The 17,282-nt window shown below is 40.4% G+C and overlaps 2 protein-coding genes across 2 annotated transcripts in view; one reads left to right on the top strand and one right to left on the bottom strand.

Moving 5' to 3' along the window:
- The window catches only part of LOC140928512 (leukocyte receptor cluster member 1-like), a 137,705-nt gene that overhangs the window by 43,775 nt on the left and 76,648 nt on the right, over window positions 1-17,282 (bottom strand). The gene's annotated exons all lie outside the window — the stretch shown is intronic.
- LOC140926947 (ribonuclease P protein subunit p29-like) lies at window positions 1,062-13,549 on the top strand. Its single transcript, XM_073376621.1, has 7 exons — window positions 1,062-1,119; window positions 1,582-1,643; window positions 2,674-2,888; window positions 3,487-3,561; window positions 4,375-4,436; window positions 5,996-6,097; window positions 12,469-13,549. Exons 1-7 carry the CDS (start codon window positions 1,077-1,079, stop codon window positions 12,603-12,605), a joined length of 696 nt encoding a protein of 231 aa, XP_073232722.1. The 5' UTR covers window positions 1,062-1,076; the 3' UTR covers window positions 12,606-13,549.

Below are 17,282 nucleotides of genomic sequence, written 5' to 3'. Positions count from 1 at the left end.
TGCTCCAGTCGAGCTAACGTTGAACCAGCTTAGCACGGCAGTAGCACGACATTAGAAACAGGTCTTACATAATCATTCAAAGCAGTGTTACAAATAATCAACAGCGAACAGAAAACTATTCTCCTCTCATGCTACGCAAACGAAGAGAATTTTCAAGACTCTTGAACATTCCAAGAACGATAAAATCGCGTACATAATGAGTACAAACTCGTTCCTTACCCCAAAGGAAAAGGCCCTGGCTAAGAAAGCAAGACCAAAGTCAGTACTGAAGGATACACTACCAACTCCGCGGTTTCGCGGTATGGCCAGTACCTCACACATGCACACAGCCACATCACCTGGGCAGTGGCAGCAGTGGACATTGGGGTCAGGGGGTACTTCTGAGAATTCTTGGTGGGTACCTTATTTCAGACCAAAAATGTCATTTTTCCGACCCGTTTTCAGACCTGGCTTCTAAAATCCATACTCGTTTTCAGACCTGGCCAAGAAGAAATTACTTAGATAAGAACAGCAACAAAAAGTATTCCTTAAAATCCATTTCGAATTCGCATACGGTATTTCTCTTTCTTTCTTACTCATTTAGAATTGAAACGACAACTACGTTCATAAAGTCATGTGGCTCCCTCGAAAACCATACCTGACTCCAGACAAAAACGGCGCAAAACCCTACCCTGTGGGGCGGCACATACCTTTATGGCTTGTATAAGGGAGAACACCCCCGCGCACTCGACACGGGCCTTATGAAGACGACAGAGCTGTGCATGGATATCACTGCCTGGGTGATATGGCTATGTGCTTGAAGTAGGTACTGGCACGAGGCGATTAGTTGTACTTGCCATACCACGACGGAGTTAACAGTCTGTGCTTCATTGCTGAATTTGGTCTGGTTCTATCAAAGAATAGCAATAGATGACAAGAGAAACTGGCACGAGAAAAGCCCTGGGAACGAGATGCTAAGCGTTTGGTGCGCTTGGGTATCCTGTGGTTTCCACTCCCGAGGGCTGGACACCTTATGACGCCTTAAATGACGCCTACGCAAAATAATTCGGGGAAGTCTGGGTCGAGAAGAGTCAAACATGGCGGACGAGCTCGACGTGAATTCGAGCAGAGTTGTAGAAGGTTAGAAAAACAAACCAGTATATACCTCAATCATTAACGCATCTTCACCTAGTTTGCGTAACAATCAAGAGGGTATAGGTACCGTTATGTAGGGGCATCTTTTTTAAATGTGCGAGCATTTCAACAATCAGATGCAGAAAGGTTGATCTTTTCGAACCAAGCACTTATCTCATGATTTTGAGTGGTGTGTCTTTACTCCACTTCCGAGACCTTTTGTTCTGCAGTCATAGAATATGTGTTTAAATCAAGTCGCAAAATGAGACTGCTTGTTCTGCAGTCCTTACAAAGTGGAAATGGGATGAATTTCCATGGGAACATGCTGTCTGTTGACTTTTGTTTGTTTCCAGCTTTTCCAATAACAAATAATAGAAAAAGAGTGATGGCCCCAAAAAATTTAACAGGTGGGGACAAGAAACATTTCTTTTCATTTATTTGCCTTACTTTCTTATGTTTTTTTAATAGGGTCATTGTATTCTGACCTTCACGGAAGTGTAAGATACAGTTTAGGACAAATTGGTCTTCAGGTAACTTCTCTACTGATCTAAACCAAATAATGTTCCTGATATTACTCAATTATGTATTGTTTACTGTAACCATTTTACTCCCAGGCTGCATGATGGAGTCTTATAATGTGGTTCAAAGGTTTACGGTCGTTTTGATACAAGTTTATCTAGTTTAGGTGTAAATAGTTCCACGTACTTGGCTTAAAGAACGAAGAATACTCACCCAAAATGTTTTTCATGTTCACCTGCAAACTATATTATTTGAAGTGATCGAAATTTTTGCGCAATATCGGTGCTTGAGATTTTATCAAATTGACTTGTATTGAAACGACTTTGTATCAAAATGATCGAACTCCGGTTCAAACTTCTGAGACTGTGGATGAAATCCTATAATAATTATGTGACCGATCATATTAAATCTCTCCAACTGTACTATTAATTTTTTTCTTCCACATTAATTTTCCTAAAATGAAATTTGCTAAAATTGTTGACTTTTAGGAAGTGAAAGGGTTAATAAGTTCCTATTATCTCCTTAGTAACAAGGTGCAGTAAATTCGTGATTTTTAAATTGCAGTGAAAAATTGAGAAGATTAGTTTGAATTATTCAGAGGGTGGGTAAAATAACAGTGTTTGACCAGGGAAAGATTCTTCAGGTTCATACCCAGCCATCATGTTTTTGACATGAAACTTTGTTCCACCTTGTTTCTCCTCACCCAGGTGTATTAATGGGTAGCTGTGGTGCAACATATCACAAAGGTAACCTGTAATTTTTAATAGACTGCTATCCGATTCAGCGGGGAGTAGCAATACCCCAGCCCTCTGTGCTTAATGCTGCAAAACCAGGGAGAGCTCACGCTTTGTGAATCTAGTGGCTGATTTGTGCCTTTATCTTGACTATGAAAGGGAAATTATTTAGTTTTGTACTTATCATTAGGAGGTTTGAGAGATCAGGATACTAAGTTGTATATTTAAAAATCAAAGTTTTTTCAGTTGAACTTTGTTTATTACAAGACTGGTAATACTTCTGAATGAATATCTTATTTGATTTTAGCCACTGCAGTGCTCTGCAAAGAAATTTGTCACTTCATTTTTAAACAATGTTGTGAAAAAAAACAGTGAAGATGTAGAACAAAGACTGCGACATAAGCCTGTTATCTTGGAGGGATTTCAAACAGCACAGCGAAGCAAAAAACCCAAGAGAAAAGAAATGTCTGCGAGAGAGAAAAGGATTCGTGGGATTTACAAAATATCACCTAAAGGTCAAAGGTTAGGATATCAGTTTAATTTATGCTTGCTGTGGACTAGCCTGATTCCCAGATGGTCAAAGGGCTCTCTCCTCTTTCTATCTGATACAATCAAACCCTGCTTTACTGCTTACACCTCATTATTACATAGAGGATATTACACGGCCGCGCAGGGATATGAATTTTATCTTTGAGTGCTGAACGTATCTCTCACGCGTGACATAAAACTAAGAAAATTAATTTAAGCTACTGCCAAGTGGCTAGCATGCGCAAAAATTGGTGGCTAAACTACATAATTTGCATGGAGTGCTTACCTTAAAATGTTGAGCTCAGAGGATGCAAAACTCACAAGTCATTGCACAGTGACTGATTTTTATATGCCATTCCTGCTGAACATTTACACAACTGGCACATCTAAGAGGGTTTGTAAATATTTTAATGGCTTTGGAAACGTTACTATCAACTGGTTAATTCTTATTGAGAAGCCCTTTTGTTTGTCATAAAATTGATATTTTTGTCATGCTTTTGTTGGATACGTAGACCTGCATTAAGCACTAAAATAGCTTTGCTTGCTTTTCTTTAATGTTATACTAATAAGAAGGAATTTAATCTATTTCAAGGTATGAGATGTATGTTCCTCTTCACAAGTTATGGGAAGGTTATATGCAGAGCATGCTTAATCTACATCCAAAAAGGTATGGTCAGATATCATACTACATGTACTAAACAGTAACCCTTGTGGCTTACAAAAATGGCTAGCTGACCAGAGGTTGAATATGCTGACAGGGGTATAACCAGCCTATTAACCTGTAGGCCTGGGCCTACAGATTTTGGTTTGATCACTCTACCTCTTGTTATAAATTATGCATTTTGGGGGTGAGCTAAAAAGCATAAGAGGTCAAAGTGTTGGTGAGGACCGTGCACCGTTCTGGCCTACAACTAGTTGAAAAGCTGGCTAAGCCTTTGACTGACAAGGTGGTTATGGTCCCACGAAATTAGAATTCTCCCCCCAAGAACTGTGAATCATTTTGAAGGAAGTAGGGGTGGATGGTGGAATTTTCTGGGCAAATGTACATGAGGTTATCAGACTGAAACACTTTAAGACTATTAAAATCCCAACCAAAGGTAGTTGATGAACATGGTTCTCTCATCCTCTTGCTCATTTGTGTATGGTTGCTCCTTTTCATTTGGGTTATTATTTACAGCAAATTCTTACTGGAGTGCAGTTTGCCATTGTTACTTGAAAACCAGGCTTTCCTTAATTCTTTAAACCCAAAAAACAAAACATGCATATTCTCCACATCTCCTCAAGGTATTTGAGAGGAGAATTTTATCCATCAAGACTTATTTTCACTTCTCACAGCCTGAAATTTTATTAAGATCAGTGTGACTTCAAGGAGAAATTGAATGTTGGTTTAATAGTTACTTTTGGGGGGGTTAAGGGGTTTAGAGGTTAACGGGGAGCTGATTTGAAAAGACAGTGCTACTGACACTATTTCTATCTTTAGTAATCTAAAAGCTGCCTATCCTAAGCTTCTTCGAGCTGATTATCATGGCTGTATCCTGAATGGTAAGTTCATTTTCTGTTTTTCTTTGTTAATATACCACTGCTGGAAAATTAAATATGTTTGACTCTGAAAGTCTTTCTTTCAAAAGTCCTGTAATGATCCCAACATGATCATTATACATTTCTGGGAAACTGCCCACCTACCCCTCCCCAAAGCCAACATTAACACTTAATTCTCACTGAGGGCAAAATGTTGGCTTAGGGGAGGGATAGGTGGGTAGTTTCCCAGAAACGTATAATGATCTGTGGATCATCATACGTTTCTGGGAAACTGCCTACCCTACCCCTCCCCTAAGCCAACATTAATCACTTAATCACTCCTCACTTGGGCCAAAATGTTGGCTTAGGGGAGGGGTAACCAGGTTTAAATGGTAAATGCGAAGCGCTATAAAAGGCAGGCAACCCTGTCAGTGCTCTTGCACTGAGACGAGAGTAGCTCAAGTATGCAAACACCAAGTGCTTCAGAAGTGTGGTGCATTCCTTGTTTGGAGCTTTGTTCTTATCTATAGAAGCTTTAAATCCCATTGTAGCGAGGCCAAAACTACTTCAGCGTACTGGGAATGTTTTGAAGTTTTCCGAACTCACTTCTGAACTGTTTGAGCTTGTGTTCGCTTTGTCTTCCCCTTCAAGCAGAGGTCACATTCTCTCGATGTAAACTGGCGTTCGCAAAGTGGCTACATTTTATCACTTTTTTTACTTAACAGTTTACTTAGTTTGCAAAGATCTTTGTCGCTCTTCAGCAACAATACCGATGTCTTTTAAAAATATTTTCAGAAAACGACCTGCCAATAGCAACACTGATCAAGACTGTAAGAAATTATCTAATCTGATTGGCCATGGACAGCCCTGATTAAGCATTTTTGGACAGTTTGATAGGACAGTACACGTCATGTCTAATTCCCCTCAGTAGTTGAACAGAATTTGATAGTACTAAATAAAATTGGAGATTATTCAGGGGCACCCAATGACCGAATTTTTTCCAGATACGACAGAATTGTCTCAGATGGTTTTCCCTATGCTTTAGAACCCAGTTTGGTTAATTTGGGGCTGTCCTAAAAAATATTTATCTGTTCGGATGTCTTAGGGGGACTTTTCTGGTCACGAAAATTTTTTGGTGGCTATTTCATCTTTTCCGAAACTTTAAGCTGTCCTTATGGGTACGGTCGGAAGTTCCAGGACATGGACTAGCCGTACTTTCAATAGAAACCTCTAGAACGCTTTGTCTTTATACTGAAATTGTTAGGAGACTTTTGGCAATATCTTGGTAATGTGAATAACACAACCTCTGAAAATCGGAGGTAAGTCAATATAAAAACTCCGAACATCTTAGACGAGTGGAACGGTTATGCAGACAATTTTTTAGCCTTTCTTGCGCTTTAGAAAGTAAGTTTACCGAAAAAAGTCGTTGGATACCCCTGATTGTTGTTGCAATAAAAGTGATGAGTTAGCCACCAAAAAAAACAATATTGAGCTTTGGCTGCGTGGGCTGTATGTTGATCGTGAGAGATCTTAACTTTATAAGCTATCACAAATAATCAAATTGTTATCTTTCTTTATCGCAGTAAGCCGATCAAAGTGTCCATCCTACGTGGGAACAAGTGGCATTTTACTACAAGAAACAAAGAACGCGTTTAAAATCATAACAAAAGATAACAAACTTAAAAGTAAGTATCGACTCGAGTTGTGCCGCGATGTGTTTGAAAGTACACTCTTGAAAGTATCCTCTCGGAACTTGAAATCTGTTGGTTTAATTGAAAGCCTGGGCGGGGGGGGGGGGGGGGGGGGTACTTCCTTGTATAAGCCATATAGGTATGTGCCGCCCCAAAGGGTATGGTTTTGGGGCCTTTTTGGTCTGAAAACACTTTGCCCATTTTGGTCTGGAATCGGGTATGGTTTTTGAGGGAACTACGGGAGTGTATGAACGTATTTATCGTAAGGAAATAAAAATATGCACATTGGAAATGCATTTGAAGATTTATTTGTTTGCGCTCTAATCTAAGTATTGATGACATAATTTCTGCGTAAAGGCCAGGTCTGAAAACGGGTATGGATTTTAAAGGTGTGGTCTGAAAACGGGTGTCATGTGGAAAATGACATTTTTTGGTCTAAAATAGGGTTAGGATTTGGAGAACCGGGCGCCAAACCCCTTCCAAGAATTCCCAGGAGTATCCCCCCCCCCCCCCCCACGGATTGAAAGATCCCACCCTGCCATCAGCAGAGCCGTCCTATCGTTTGCTTCTTTTCTCCTACTCACAAAAGAAAAAGACAAAAGAAGGCGCTGCTCGTAGGGTGGGAAGATGCCGGGGGGGTACTGCCCATAAAACTGACGGGGCTGCTCGGCGGAGAATTTCGAGAACACCCCTAAAAGGTACCAGAATCTTGTTTTATTTGCGTGTCCCAAATTCACTTCCATCCCTAGAGAGGTACCGATTCAAAACTATAAAACTGGCACTGCAAATTTCAATCGGTAATAAAGATAACTTTCGAACACTTTCTTCTCAAGGACTTTTTGAAACTATTGTCATAAATCTTTATCCTAATCAGTCATTTTAGGTTTTAGCACCCTAAGCGGTACCAATCCAAAAATTTAAACCCCTAAAAGGTACGACGAGCACCCCCGTCACTTTTACAGAGGAGTACCCCTCCCCCAGGGGGGGGGGGGGGAGATCCCAGATCTAAACGCATAAAGCAAACGAACTTTCATTTTTTTTGGCGCCCGAGCTACCATGCATGACATATTCGACTAAACTGGGATACCTCAGCATACGATGGTCCTTGTCCTTCTTGAGCTATTTTTGGACTCTCTACAAGACGGACCCTCAGGCTGGTCATATGGAGTCCGTCTGAACTTCGCTTCTCACTAGCACCGAATCAACCTCGTCCCCAGGGAATAGCGAGGTTGGCACCGAATCATCTTCGGACTGAGCTTGTTTCTAAAATACATGTTGAGATTAAATATGTTTTTTAAAAATTGTCACGGCAAATAATTGTTAATGTTCTCGGCTGCCATAATAATATTCCTCACCAACTTTGACTGTTCTAGTCAAATGTGAGTTTTGGCTCTAACGCCCGGTTCAAACGTGGAATCTCACATGCATGTGAAGTGCGACGTTTGAATCAATTAAATTCGACTGTTTAAATTAAATGCGTCGTTTGCCGTATCTGTGGCTGAAACAGTCGAAGATTCGACTTACGTTCGACTTGTGATTCAAACGTCACATTTCACATTTGCCGAACTTAATGCATGAATTTTAGTAAATTATTATTATATTGCTGGGAATATTGACCGCGAACAGAGTTAAATTCGACGTTTGAATCAAATGCCGTATTTAACTATTTTAGTTGACTAAATAGGAATTAAGTTCGGCACATGTAAAATTCGACGTTTTTAGCTGGGCATAAGTAGGAAATATGTTTACGCTGCCAGTCTCTTGCTGGCGTTCAGACAGTGGAGTGAGTAAAAGAAAAAAAAAAAGAGGGGAGCAGATTTTGTTATTGCTGTTGTTATGCTGCTTTTTGTTGGGCGCGCCTCACTATCTGAACTCTGGAACAGGCTATGCCGGCCGAGAGAGAGTTCAGTTGATTGCGTTAGCTCTATTTTCGCCACAAATAGCTACGCTGACGTCAATTACTACAATATAAACATCCAACTCTGAAATTCTGTCACGTTTGGTCGGTTTTAATCCCAGCCACGCGCTGGAATATCAAAGGCGGCCTCAAAAATGTAAATCTGCATGCCCTAATTGTCCCTTTCACGTCCTGTTTTGATGCACGAGACGGATGCCTTTTTCAAGAGAGATTTTCCAGCTTTATGTTTAAGGTCGAAATCCTCTTAGCTTAATCGCGGTTATGTTTTCAAGAGATTAGTGACCCATAAGCAACTTTTTTTGTCCGCAAACATGCACTCAGAGCTCTCAAGCTTGTATAGTGATGTCATTTGTGGCCAAAACGGATTCGGCTGACCTCCTACGCTCTTAGTGGTATTCACGTATTTTAACCCTAACTTCCAGTCTTCCGATGATGTAAGCTGTTGTTTTATGTCAATCTGATGGAGATCCTACGTTGTAATCTATCAAACGAAGGCTCTTCGACAGTGCTTTTGCTTTGTAACATTTGTTTTCTGGGTTTTCTGCGGTTAAATGAATTTAAATTGAATGTTGACTTTTTGCACTACACTGTGTTCGGTGTTCTTTTCCTTTGAAGCAAATAAACACCATGCATTTCGAAAAATAATTCGTTTTGTTTTTCAACTCGGTTGATAAAAGTGAAATGAAGCTGAACCTGCATTAAGCGGCCACCCTCTACTAAACGGCCAGTAACCAAAGTCCTAGACTTTCAAAAAAGTCCTTCGTCCGATTTAATGTGGCGCGAGACCTCTCGCGACTTTGTCGCTCCTTGGCCAAGAAACTCGTGAGGTCGACTTGTATCAAGTCTACCAAAGTCCCGAAATAATTGTAGAAAAGATTGGGAACTTAAACCTCAATAAAGTTTGCTACCTCTATCAGCTGCCGCGGCCACTTTTTGGCCATCCTAACGAGAGCTATGTTATTGTTGTCCCCTTATTAGATCTTATTAAGCGGCCATGAAGCGCTTGAAACACTTAGTTTCGCTTTGTTTCAAGAATATGAAGAAGATAAATACAGTCCGAGATAGAAGGTGACGACTGCGTAGCGTGTTTGACTTAAAATAAAGAGAAGTTTCTGCTTAAGATTATAATGATGTTCTGCCATGTATGACGAGCCTCTAGTGATCGGCCAACCTCCATTAATCGGCCACTTGCCGGTACCCCGAGAGTACTGGCCGCTTAATGGAGGTTTAACTATAGATGGTAAACGTGATTCAAATGCTAACCCCTCCTCTGAAAGAATCAAGACGTCATCTATTGTCGATACGGACCATTGCGGTGGTCAATTTACTTTATCTACGCAGTCGCTATCACTAAATTAAATTTTGGTTTCCTCATTCACCCCTCCACCTACGCATATCCCATTACCCTCAATAGTCCTTCAGTCTCAAATGTGCAGAAACACTTAAGCCACTTGGCACTGTCTTGACAATGCAACGTTTAACGGTTTATTGCTAAAATGGAGTGTATTGGGTCGGTTACGCCATTTATCTGGGATGTGAACAATGCATTATTGCGGACACGTCACTGACTATGACGTCACCATTTAGCTGGTCTGGGCCCAACCTCGTCCCCAGGGCGTTTTTCCCTGGCTTAGCGCCCTGGGGACGAGGTTGGTCTGGGCCGTATCTTCCGTTAATACAGGCACTGAGGGGTCCAAAGAAATTGTCCTTATTAAGCAAGTTGAATTAAGAGTGAATGTAAGGGCTTTCTTTCCCTAGGGACCAAGGAAATTGTCCGTATTAAGCGGGTATCCGTTAAGCGGGGTTTGACTGTAATTCGAGATGGAGATCTCTCTGACATGTAGCGTGCGAGAGCTGGTCTAGTAGGTGTCCTGAGGCCAGCCAATGGTGTTTCCGACTCGAGGGTGTCCCGAGTGAAGCCAGAAGTTCTGCCTGGCTCCGCTAGCCCCCATGGTTATTCCAAGCAGCCAGTACTCTAATTTTTACATGTAATATTTTCATTGTCGTAATTTATTTTTGAGCAGTAGTGAGTACAAAATAATGATTGTTGTTGTTGACTCGAGGGTGTCCCGATAAGGGAGGGAACTTTCATACTGGCAGGCAGCAACCGTTTTATTGTTTTATTGTTATTATTTTATTATCATTTTGCCATATAAGTTAAATATATACATAAAATTAAAAAAAGGTGAGGCAAGAGAGCCCAAGGAAGCAATAAGGCTTTTGAATAGGACCATCTTTAAAAAAATACTGTGTACCTAAATAATAAATAAAATACTCACATCGGCAAGACAAGTCTAACTAGCTAAGAAAATGCGATTTCTCTACAACATAGAAAATAATCGTTAAATAGGATAAAAATAGATAAGGCTGAACGTGCAAGTGCAAAAACGAAAAAGTGAGAAAATACAATGCAAGAATATACGAGGAAAAAAAAGCGAAAGAAGCGAAAAACTACACACAAGCACTAAGAGAAGTACAGCGTAGTTTAGAAGTGAACACAGCAAAATACATTCGCAGCAGCCACCTATCTACATCTAGATTTTTTGTCTTTTTCTCTTGTATCCCATCCGGCAAGCTTGCGTCGAATATGATATATTAAGCAGGTTTTGATGGCCGCTTCAGTTATCATTTCATCCATTTAGCTCAGCCTTTCTTTATCAAACTGTAATAAAATCACTCATATAATGAAAGAACTTGCAACTAAAAGATATCAGAATTAACTCTTTTTCCAGGGAATTGGATTATTTCTTGAGTAGTGGGTGAATGGAAGATTTGCATAAAAATCAAAACACAAATATTTTCTGTCATAATATCCATAACAATCGTTGAGATTGTGTTTGTCATCGAAAGCCATAGTTAGTTCTTGACAAATAAAACTGTTTTTTCAACAAGCTGCACTATGAAACTGTTTCATCAGTCGACATAATTGAATCGACCGTGGGAAAACCGTGTCCTACGCATCATGAATACCGGAAATATTACAAATTTCTGTAAACAACGAGATCGAGAACAAGCGTTCTTGACATTCTCTTGTTTATTCGAATTTATTGCAACATCGAAACTGAAGTGCTTTTCCTGTCGGTTTAAGTCAAGAGGTATCTCGTTATTTGACGTAACCCTGTGAGCGCCTACTCCCCGACACGTTTCTCGCGATTTTTGTCGTGAAGAGCTTTGTCACGACATTTGGCTTCTACAGCATGATGCAACTATGGGTATTGCTACTCCACAGACATGCTTCCTGCTATACTCTAACATATTGCGGTCATGTAAATAAAGTAATTTGCGTCTACTACAGTAGAACCCCGGTAACTCGAACTCTAAAGGGAAACGAAAAACAGTTCGAGTTAGCGGAGAATTCGAGTTATCGGGGTAAACTTCAGTGAAATTTTGATCGAGGGAAAGGAAATTTAGTTCAAGTTAGCGGGGAATTCGAGTTATCCCAGTTCGAGTTTTCGAGGTACTACTGTGTATTACTACCGCCTGGATGAGGTGTTCGATATTTCCTAGCAGGAGTATAAACGGTCAACTCTTGACGGACAACTTGCCACGGCAGAATTTCCCAGGAAAATGATTCAAATAAACTAACTCTCTGGGATTTCTTTTTTCTTTGCTTGGTTTTCTTTCATCACTTGTTTTCCCTTTAATGTTATTGCTGGCCCTTTACAGCTCCGCGAGGTTTAAATAACTGTGAACTGATCGACACCCCCAGGGATAGGATTATAGCGATGGCGAGGTGACCCTTTCTAAGACTGTTTCTTAGTGCTTGACCCAGTGCTGTCCCTCTTAGACGGACAGGTGCGGACCAGGGGCGTAGCTAGGGGGGGGATCCTGGGGTGCCCGTGACCCCCCCCTTGGTAGGCCTTCTTTTGAGCAAACAACCTACAATATTCAGGTAGCGAAAACGCCATGACAATATCTTGGCCGTAAAAGCCATTGTTTAAAAGCCCACTTTTTTAAAATTTGTTTTTTTGTGAAGTATTTTCGTCAACGGCTCTTGTCTTTAGTTAATATGGGCGTGGAGGTCGACATGACAATCTGGTGAGTAGCCTCTGTGACCCCCCCTTTGAAAAATCCTGGCTACGCCCCTGCCGGACTGTACACACCTGTGCGATGTTTTATAACTGGGGACTGCTGCGCGATAGCATGACGTTCATAACGGACTAGTGGTGAACTGTAAATCAATATTAAAAAGAATCCGCTCTTCATATGGGATAGAAGATCGCGGACTACTCTGAGTTGGTATTTGGGCTTTATGCCGCTGGATATTAACTAACTTCTTGTTTTTTGTTGTTGTTGGTTTTGCTTTTTTTTTGTTTTTGTTTTTCTTTATCGTTTCATCAAAGCTTAGGCAACCTTGTTTGCATTGTACTTCTTTTTTTTTTCTGTATGTTTTAGGTTTCACACGACACAGCTGATTCATATCGTCGGTGTTGTCTTTATTTTGCAGTGATTCCCAAAGCCAACAGCGTGTTCACGTTTGAGCTTGGAGGGTTCGAGTTCACAATTCATGGCAATCATTTTCGGTATCGATCCTGCGAGCGGTCTGCACGCAAGTTCAAACGTAAACCGACGACGGACTTGTGACGAACTCAAAAGTTTGGATGGAAGAGGAAAATAAGAGTCAAATTGCCATGCTTAGCGTGACCGCCAGTCCAGATGCGCTTTACGAGGCGAGCCATATCATCCACTGGTTACTTGCGCAATGGAGCGTACTGTGATAACGGCTTGTCTTTGATTTGATAGTTGCAAGATTTTGCTACTTGCCTCACTGAACAGAGGCTAAATATCTCTTTTATAAAGAAGAGCCACGTTGCACTCAATTTTAATCGCGTGGTGCAATCGCATAGATTGAGTTGTTTGGGTGCTTAACCAAAACTCTGGTCGCATATGCGACCAACTGCTTATAATCTTGGGGACTCTCTGAGAAGCTACCCACCTACCCTCCTCTAGGTTTAGCCTTATGTGAGAGGTTAGTGTTAACGTCGGGTTAGGGGAGGGGTGGGTGAGTAGTTTCCCCGGCAGCTTGGATGCAAACTGATTTCACCTGAAAATAATATTGCAAGGCCAACTTTTTCCCATTTTGAACTCTGTGTTGTCCAAATATAATCAAAATAAGCGATCATGCTCAGTTTTTGCTTTTATTTGAGAATCACATTTGATATCTTTTAGAGTTTATAATAAGAAAAGATGGCTGACGATACTCGGATAAAATTCCAGCTCAGCTTCAACCAAAAAAATTTGGAACTCGCCATGACACAGCCACTTTACTTGTATACGGAACCAAGAGACTCTTGACGGAACTTAACGCTGGAATTCCTATCTTTTGCACGGAAAACAAATGATCGCGTGATCGTGATGTTTAAGGCGCTCTGTCCCTTTTTAAGATTGTTCAAAAAGGTTGCGTTTGTGATGAATGAAGATTTCAACACTTTGGTAGTGAAAATTAACCAAAATGAGCGTTTTGTAATTTGATTTATTATTTGGAAATAAATTTGTCTTTGCGATCTCCGCTTGTGGGGGCGTAGTAATTGTGGTTAACTCGTCGAAGTTTCAATCGGAAGATTGCTCGTTCTTTGTTCCTCTGTTGTCAATATATTTCGCTCCTTGTTGGTTCACTGTATAAAACAGCTGGCTTACAGCCGAGCGGGACTGTATCTTTCCTTTTGTTGTCGCAATCACAAATTAGTTTACCTGTGCGTGTTCCTGTGTTAAGTTTTCTGTCATTAACGGCGGAAAACTCCATTTTCAAATCACGCTATCATTTTCATGCTGAGGCACGAAAATGGATCAAATTTTATAGAATGACACGCTACAACTAAGTACATTTATTCATTCACGAAATCCCTTGTGAAGAAAAATATTACGTGATTCTCGAGAGGAAAACAGACAAACATGCTAACTTGCTACAACACTGACCGACAAAAGTCTTGGGGCAAATTTGCACCTGTGTTGTTTGAACTAGTCATGTGCGAGAAAACTACACTTGTCCGGCCCCTTCCCTCCCTTCCTCCCACATACAAAACCCACAATTAATCTCTTGCAGAGTTTCAGTTCTCGAATAGCACATGATTTACATCATATCCCTAAGGACTTTTGTCCACCATTGCAGCAATACTGAGAGTTGACGCGCTGGCGAACATTAATATCACCAGCAGGATATATCATCAATTTTTTCACAGCATGTTCTTCTCTTGTATCCACTCTCCCAGTCCTTGATAGCTCGACCTCTCTCTCGTCTGATTGAACAGAGACTCACCTGCCAGAGCATTAAAGCAAAACACTGGCAGCGAAATCCCGCCAACGAATAAGTCGAGTTAGGACGCTTTTGTTTGATACTGAACTTTCTTCCGCGATTAATCTACAATGATTTTAAGAGATTTCAATGTCTTGTAATTCGCCATATTCCCTTATACGCGTACAGTAAGGAGGGTTCTATGAAAATGGGTTCTATTTGTAAGCTCTCCTATTCTATTTATTGTCCAGTTGATGAAGCTTTTATCAACCTATACTGAAATCATTGATATCTTGGCTGGTTAACATTTCACTCAAGTCACCCAATGTAGGATCATGTAGGTGTGCATAACTGCCGCCAGGTTAGCTCAGCTGGGAAAGCGCCCGTCTGCTGAGCGGGGAGGTCGCGGCTTTAAACCCTGCCGGAATAACACTCAGGGTCAGTGCTGCCTTTGCAGTGACATCTATAAACGGATAGACTTTCTAGTCTTCTCGGATAAGGACGAAAACCCGTAGGCCCCATATCACATCACTTTCACTTCATCTGTCTCTTTTGGGACGAAAAAGAGGCGAAAACGGCAGTCACACCACTGTTCGAAAAGAGCAGAAAAAGTAGACCCCGGTGGTGTGTTTCCAACCTTTCCTGAGCTGAATGGGTTATCTGTGAGGAGAGATCTTAATAATATAGTTGTAAGGATAATCTCATGATCCTCCTTTAGGTGTCATAATGACTACCTCTAAACAGTGTATGTGTGCATGTATGTATATCTGATAAAGCAAAATTTAAAAAAAACAGCTCCACTACCATAAGGCCTGTGAAAATACATAATACTGAATCAGCTTTCTGTGATTGATTACTGTGGGTCTACTGAAAAAAAAATTCATTTTAAGCTGCATTTAGCAGCGGAAGACAAGCAGTTTGAGGTAAACCTAGGCCTGAACCACAAGTGGAAGTCCAAAAAGGCGACTAGAAAAAGGTATGTTTAAGCGCTAGCCAAACGGCGCCATTGCGGTGTTTTAAAAATGTGCATTCACTATCCAATATATATGGCTAAAATTATCTCTTTTTATCTTTTATGGTTTTCCCGTCTGCAATACGTTTTGGATTGTGATTTCCCAAGCAAGTTCATTGCTTACGTAAATCGCTTGGATTAACGTGGCTCATTTACGTTGATTCAGTCGACCACCCTGATAAAAACGATAAGAGTTTAATAAGGAATCAAACTGTCGTCAATCAGATTTCCCAAGTAGTTTTTCAAGATCTAATCTGTGGTCAGATACGCCCGTCCACTCCCATACAATAAATTTAGCAAATTCAGTAGAACAATCATAAATCTGTGTACAAGTTTTATGTTTGAGTGAAAGCACGATTATTATTGATGATGATTTGTCGGGAAGACCAATAAAAAACAACTATTACCTAACTAAACTTAGATGGCCTTTGCGCTGAAAGTGTTTATGAAGTTTTAATTTTTCTTTTCTGTTTTGTCATAAAGTCTGATATGATACTTCCTTCAACATGACCAATCTCTCACGTACTGAGTATGCGCGCCGATGTTGCAGCAACAGGTCTTATGCAGGTCTAACTGAAAGTACCCAATACCACTGTCGAGAGACGATATAGTTGGCGCCGTAGTACTGCTGGTGAGTACGTTAGATCTCACGGCATTCATCATTCGAATTAATTTGCATGATTCGCCTTCTGTCATTGCTTTTCGGTCATAAACTTTGCTTATTTTTCGATTATTTTTGAAACAAATTTTTCACAACTTGCTTGATCTGGAGGTCCGGGTACGGGTTACTACATTGATGAATACCAGTCAGAGAGAAAAACACAAGACTTTATAAAACACGTCAAAGCTTATTGTAAAGCGGCGTCGGCTTCCTCAAATGAATAGATTCAAACACAGGAATATTCCATACATCTAAAAAGAGCGGTTATGAAAAATTTCCCAGCGAAACTTGAAAGCAAGGTAGAGATATTTTTGCTGAGGTGGTTTTTGGCCTGCTTAGTCTTTTCAAGTTATCATCGACACTTCCGAATAATTTCCTTCTCTAGTGTGTAACACAGCCGTTTCTCTTAGCTCCTCGCCACCTCGGACCGGATTCCTCCTGGCGAAACGCCCTTAGCGGCGAGAAGCAAGGAGAAGCGGTTGTATTCGCAGGCTATTCTTGGTGAGCAGATTTCGAAAATAACTGAAGGGACCAATTAATATTTACTGTTTAAGCTTTTCTGGAATGTGATGACGTGTTTGTAGCTTTGAGAGAAAAAAAACTTGCATTTCTTTACCTTTCCTCTTAATTAACTGGCACCACGGACCGGCATTGATGAGGCCAATATTGAATTCATACCTCGTTTATAACAAAGAAGGTCTTGCAATATCTTACTACCTATGCTAATCTTACCAAGATTTACCTGTTGTAAAGTAATTTCAGCGTTTTTTCTCTTTTTACGGTACATTTTAAGCGCAATGCTTCTTTCAGCGTTTTTTCCGCATTTTGAATGTCGGTCATTTTTTTCATTTTATAGCTTTTGAAAGTTGAAATCTTTCGCATAAATGGTAATCGCATAGGACCACCTTTCTTCTCTTACTTATTTCTCTGCTAATCATAACGGCAGTTAATTGTCTTTTTTTGTTTGTTTGTTTTTGCAAAAAAAAAAAAACAATATATTTTTCCGCAAATTTTACGCGATTTGAAACGGTACTTAAAAATAGTCAAGTGTCAAGGAGTGCAAATATTAGTTAACACTGTTTATAAATAAAATGTATCTATTTTGCACGTACGCCAGCGTTGTCGGTTTATAAATTACATTATCAAGCGAAACACTGGAAAATCTTGGCAATAAGGCTAACCATGACTGGCCTAAGCGATAGCTCACTATAGTAAAAGGAACGTTTGAAGCTCGCGTGGAATTCACAGTTCAGAACAAGGAACTTTCTCGAATCTCGTTTGCCAAGTTGCCATAATTCTTCGGGTAATTTTAGATATTTATATTTTTGCATATCAGACAGACTCGAGCTTTCATTA

Source organism: Porites lutea, chromosome 2 (genome assembly GCF_958299795.1).
Source record: "Porites lutea chromosome 2, jaPorLute2.1, whole genome shotgun sequence".
Taxonomy (NCBI): domain Eukaryota; kingdom Metazoa; phylum Cnidaria; class Anthozoa; order Scleractinia; family Poritidae; genus Porites; species Porites lutea.
This window is presented reverse-complemented; position numbering and strand designations above follow the sequence as displayed.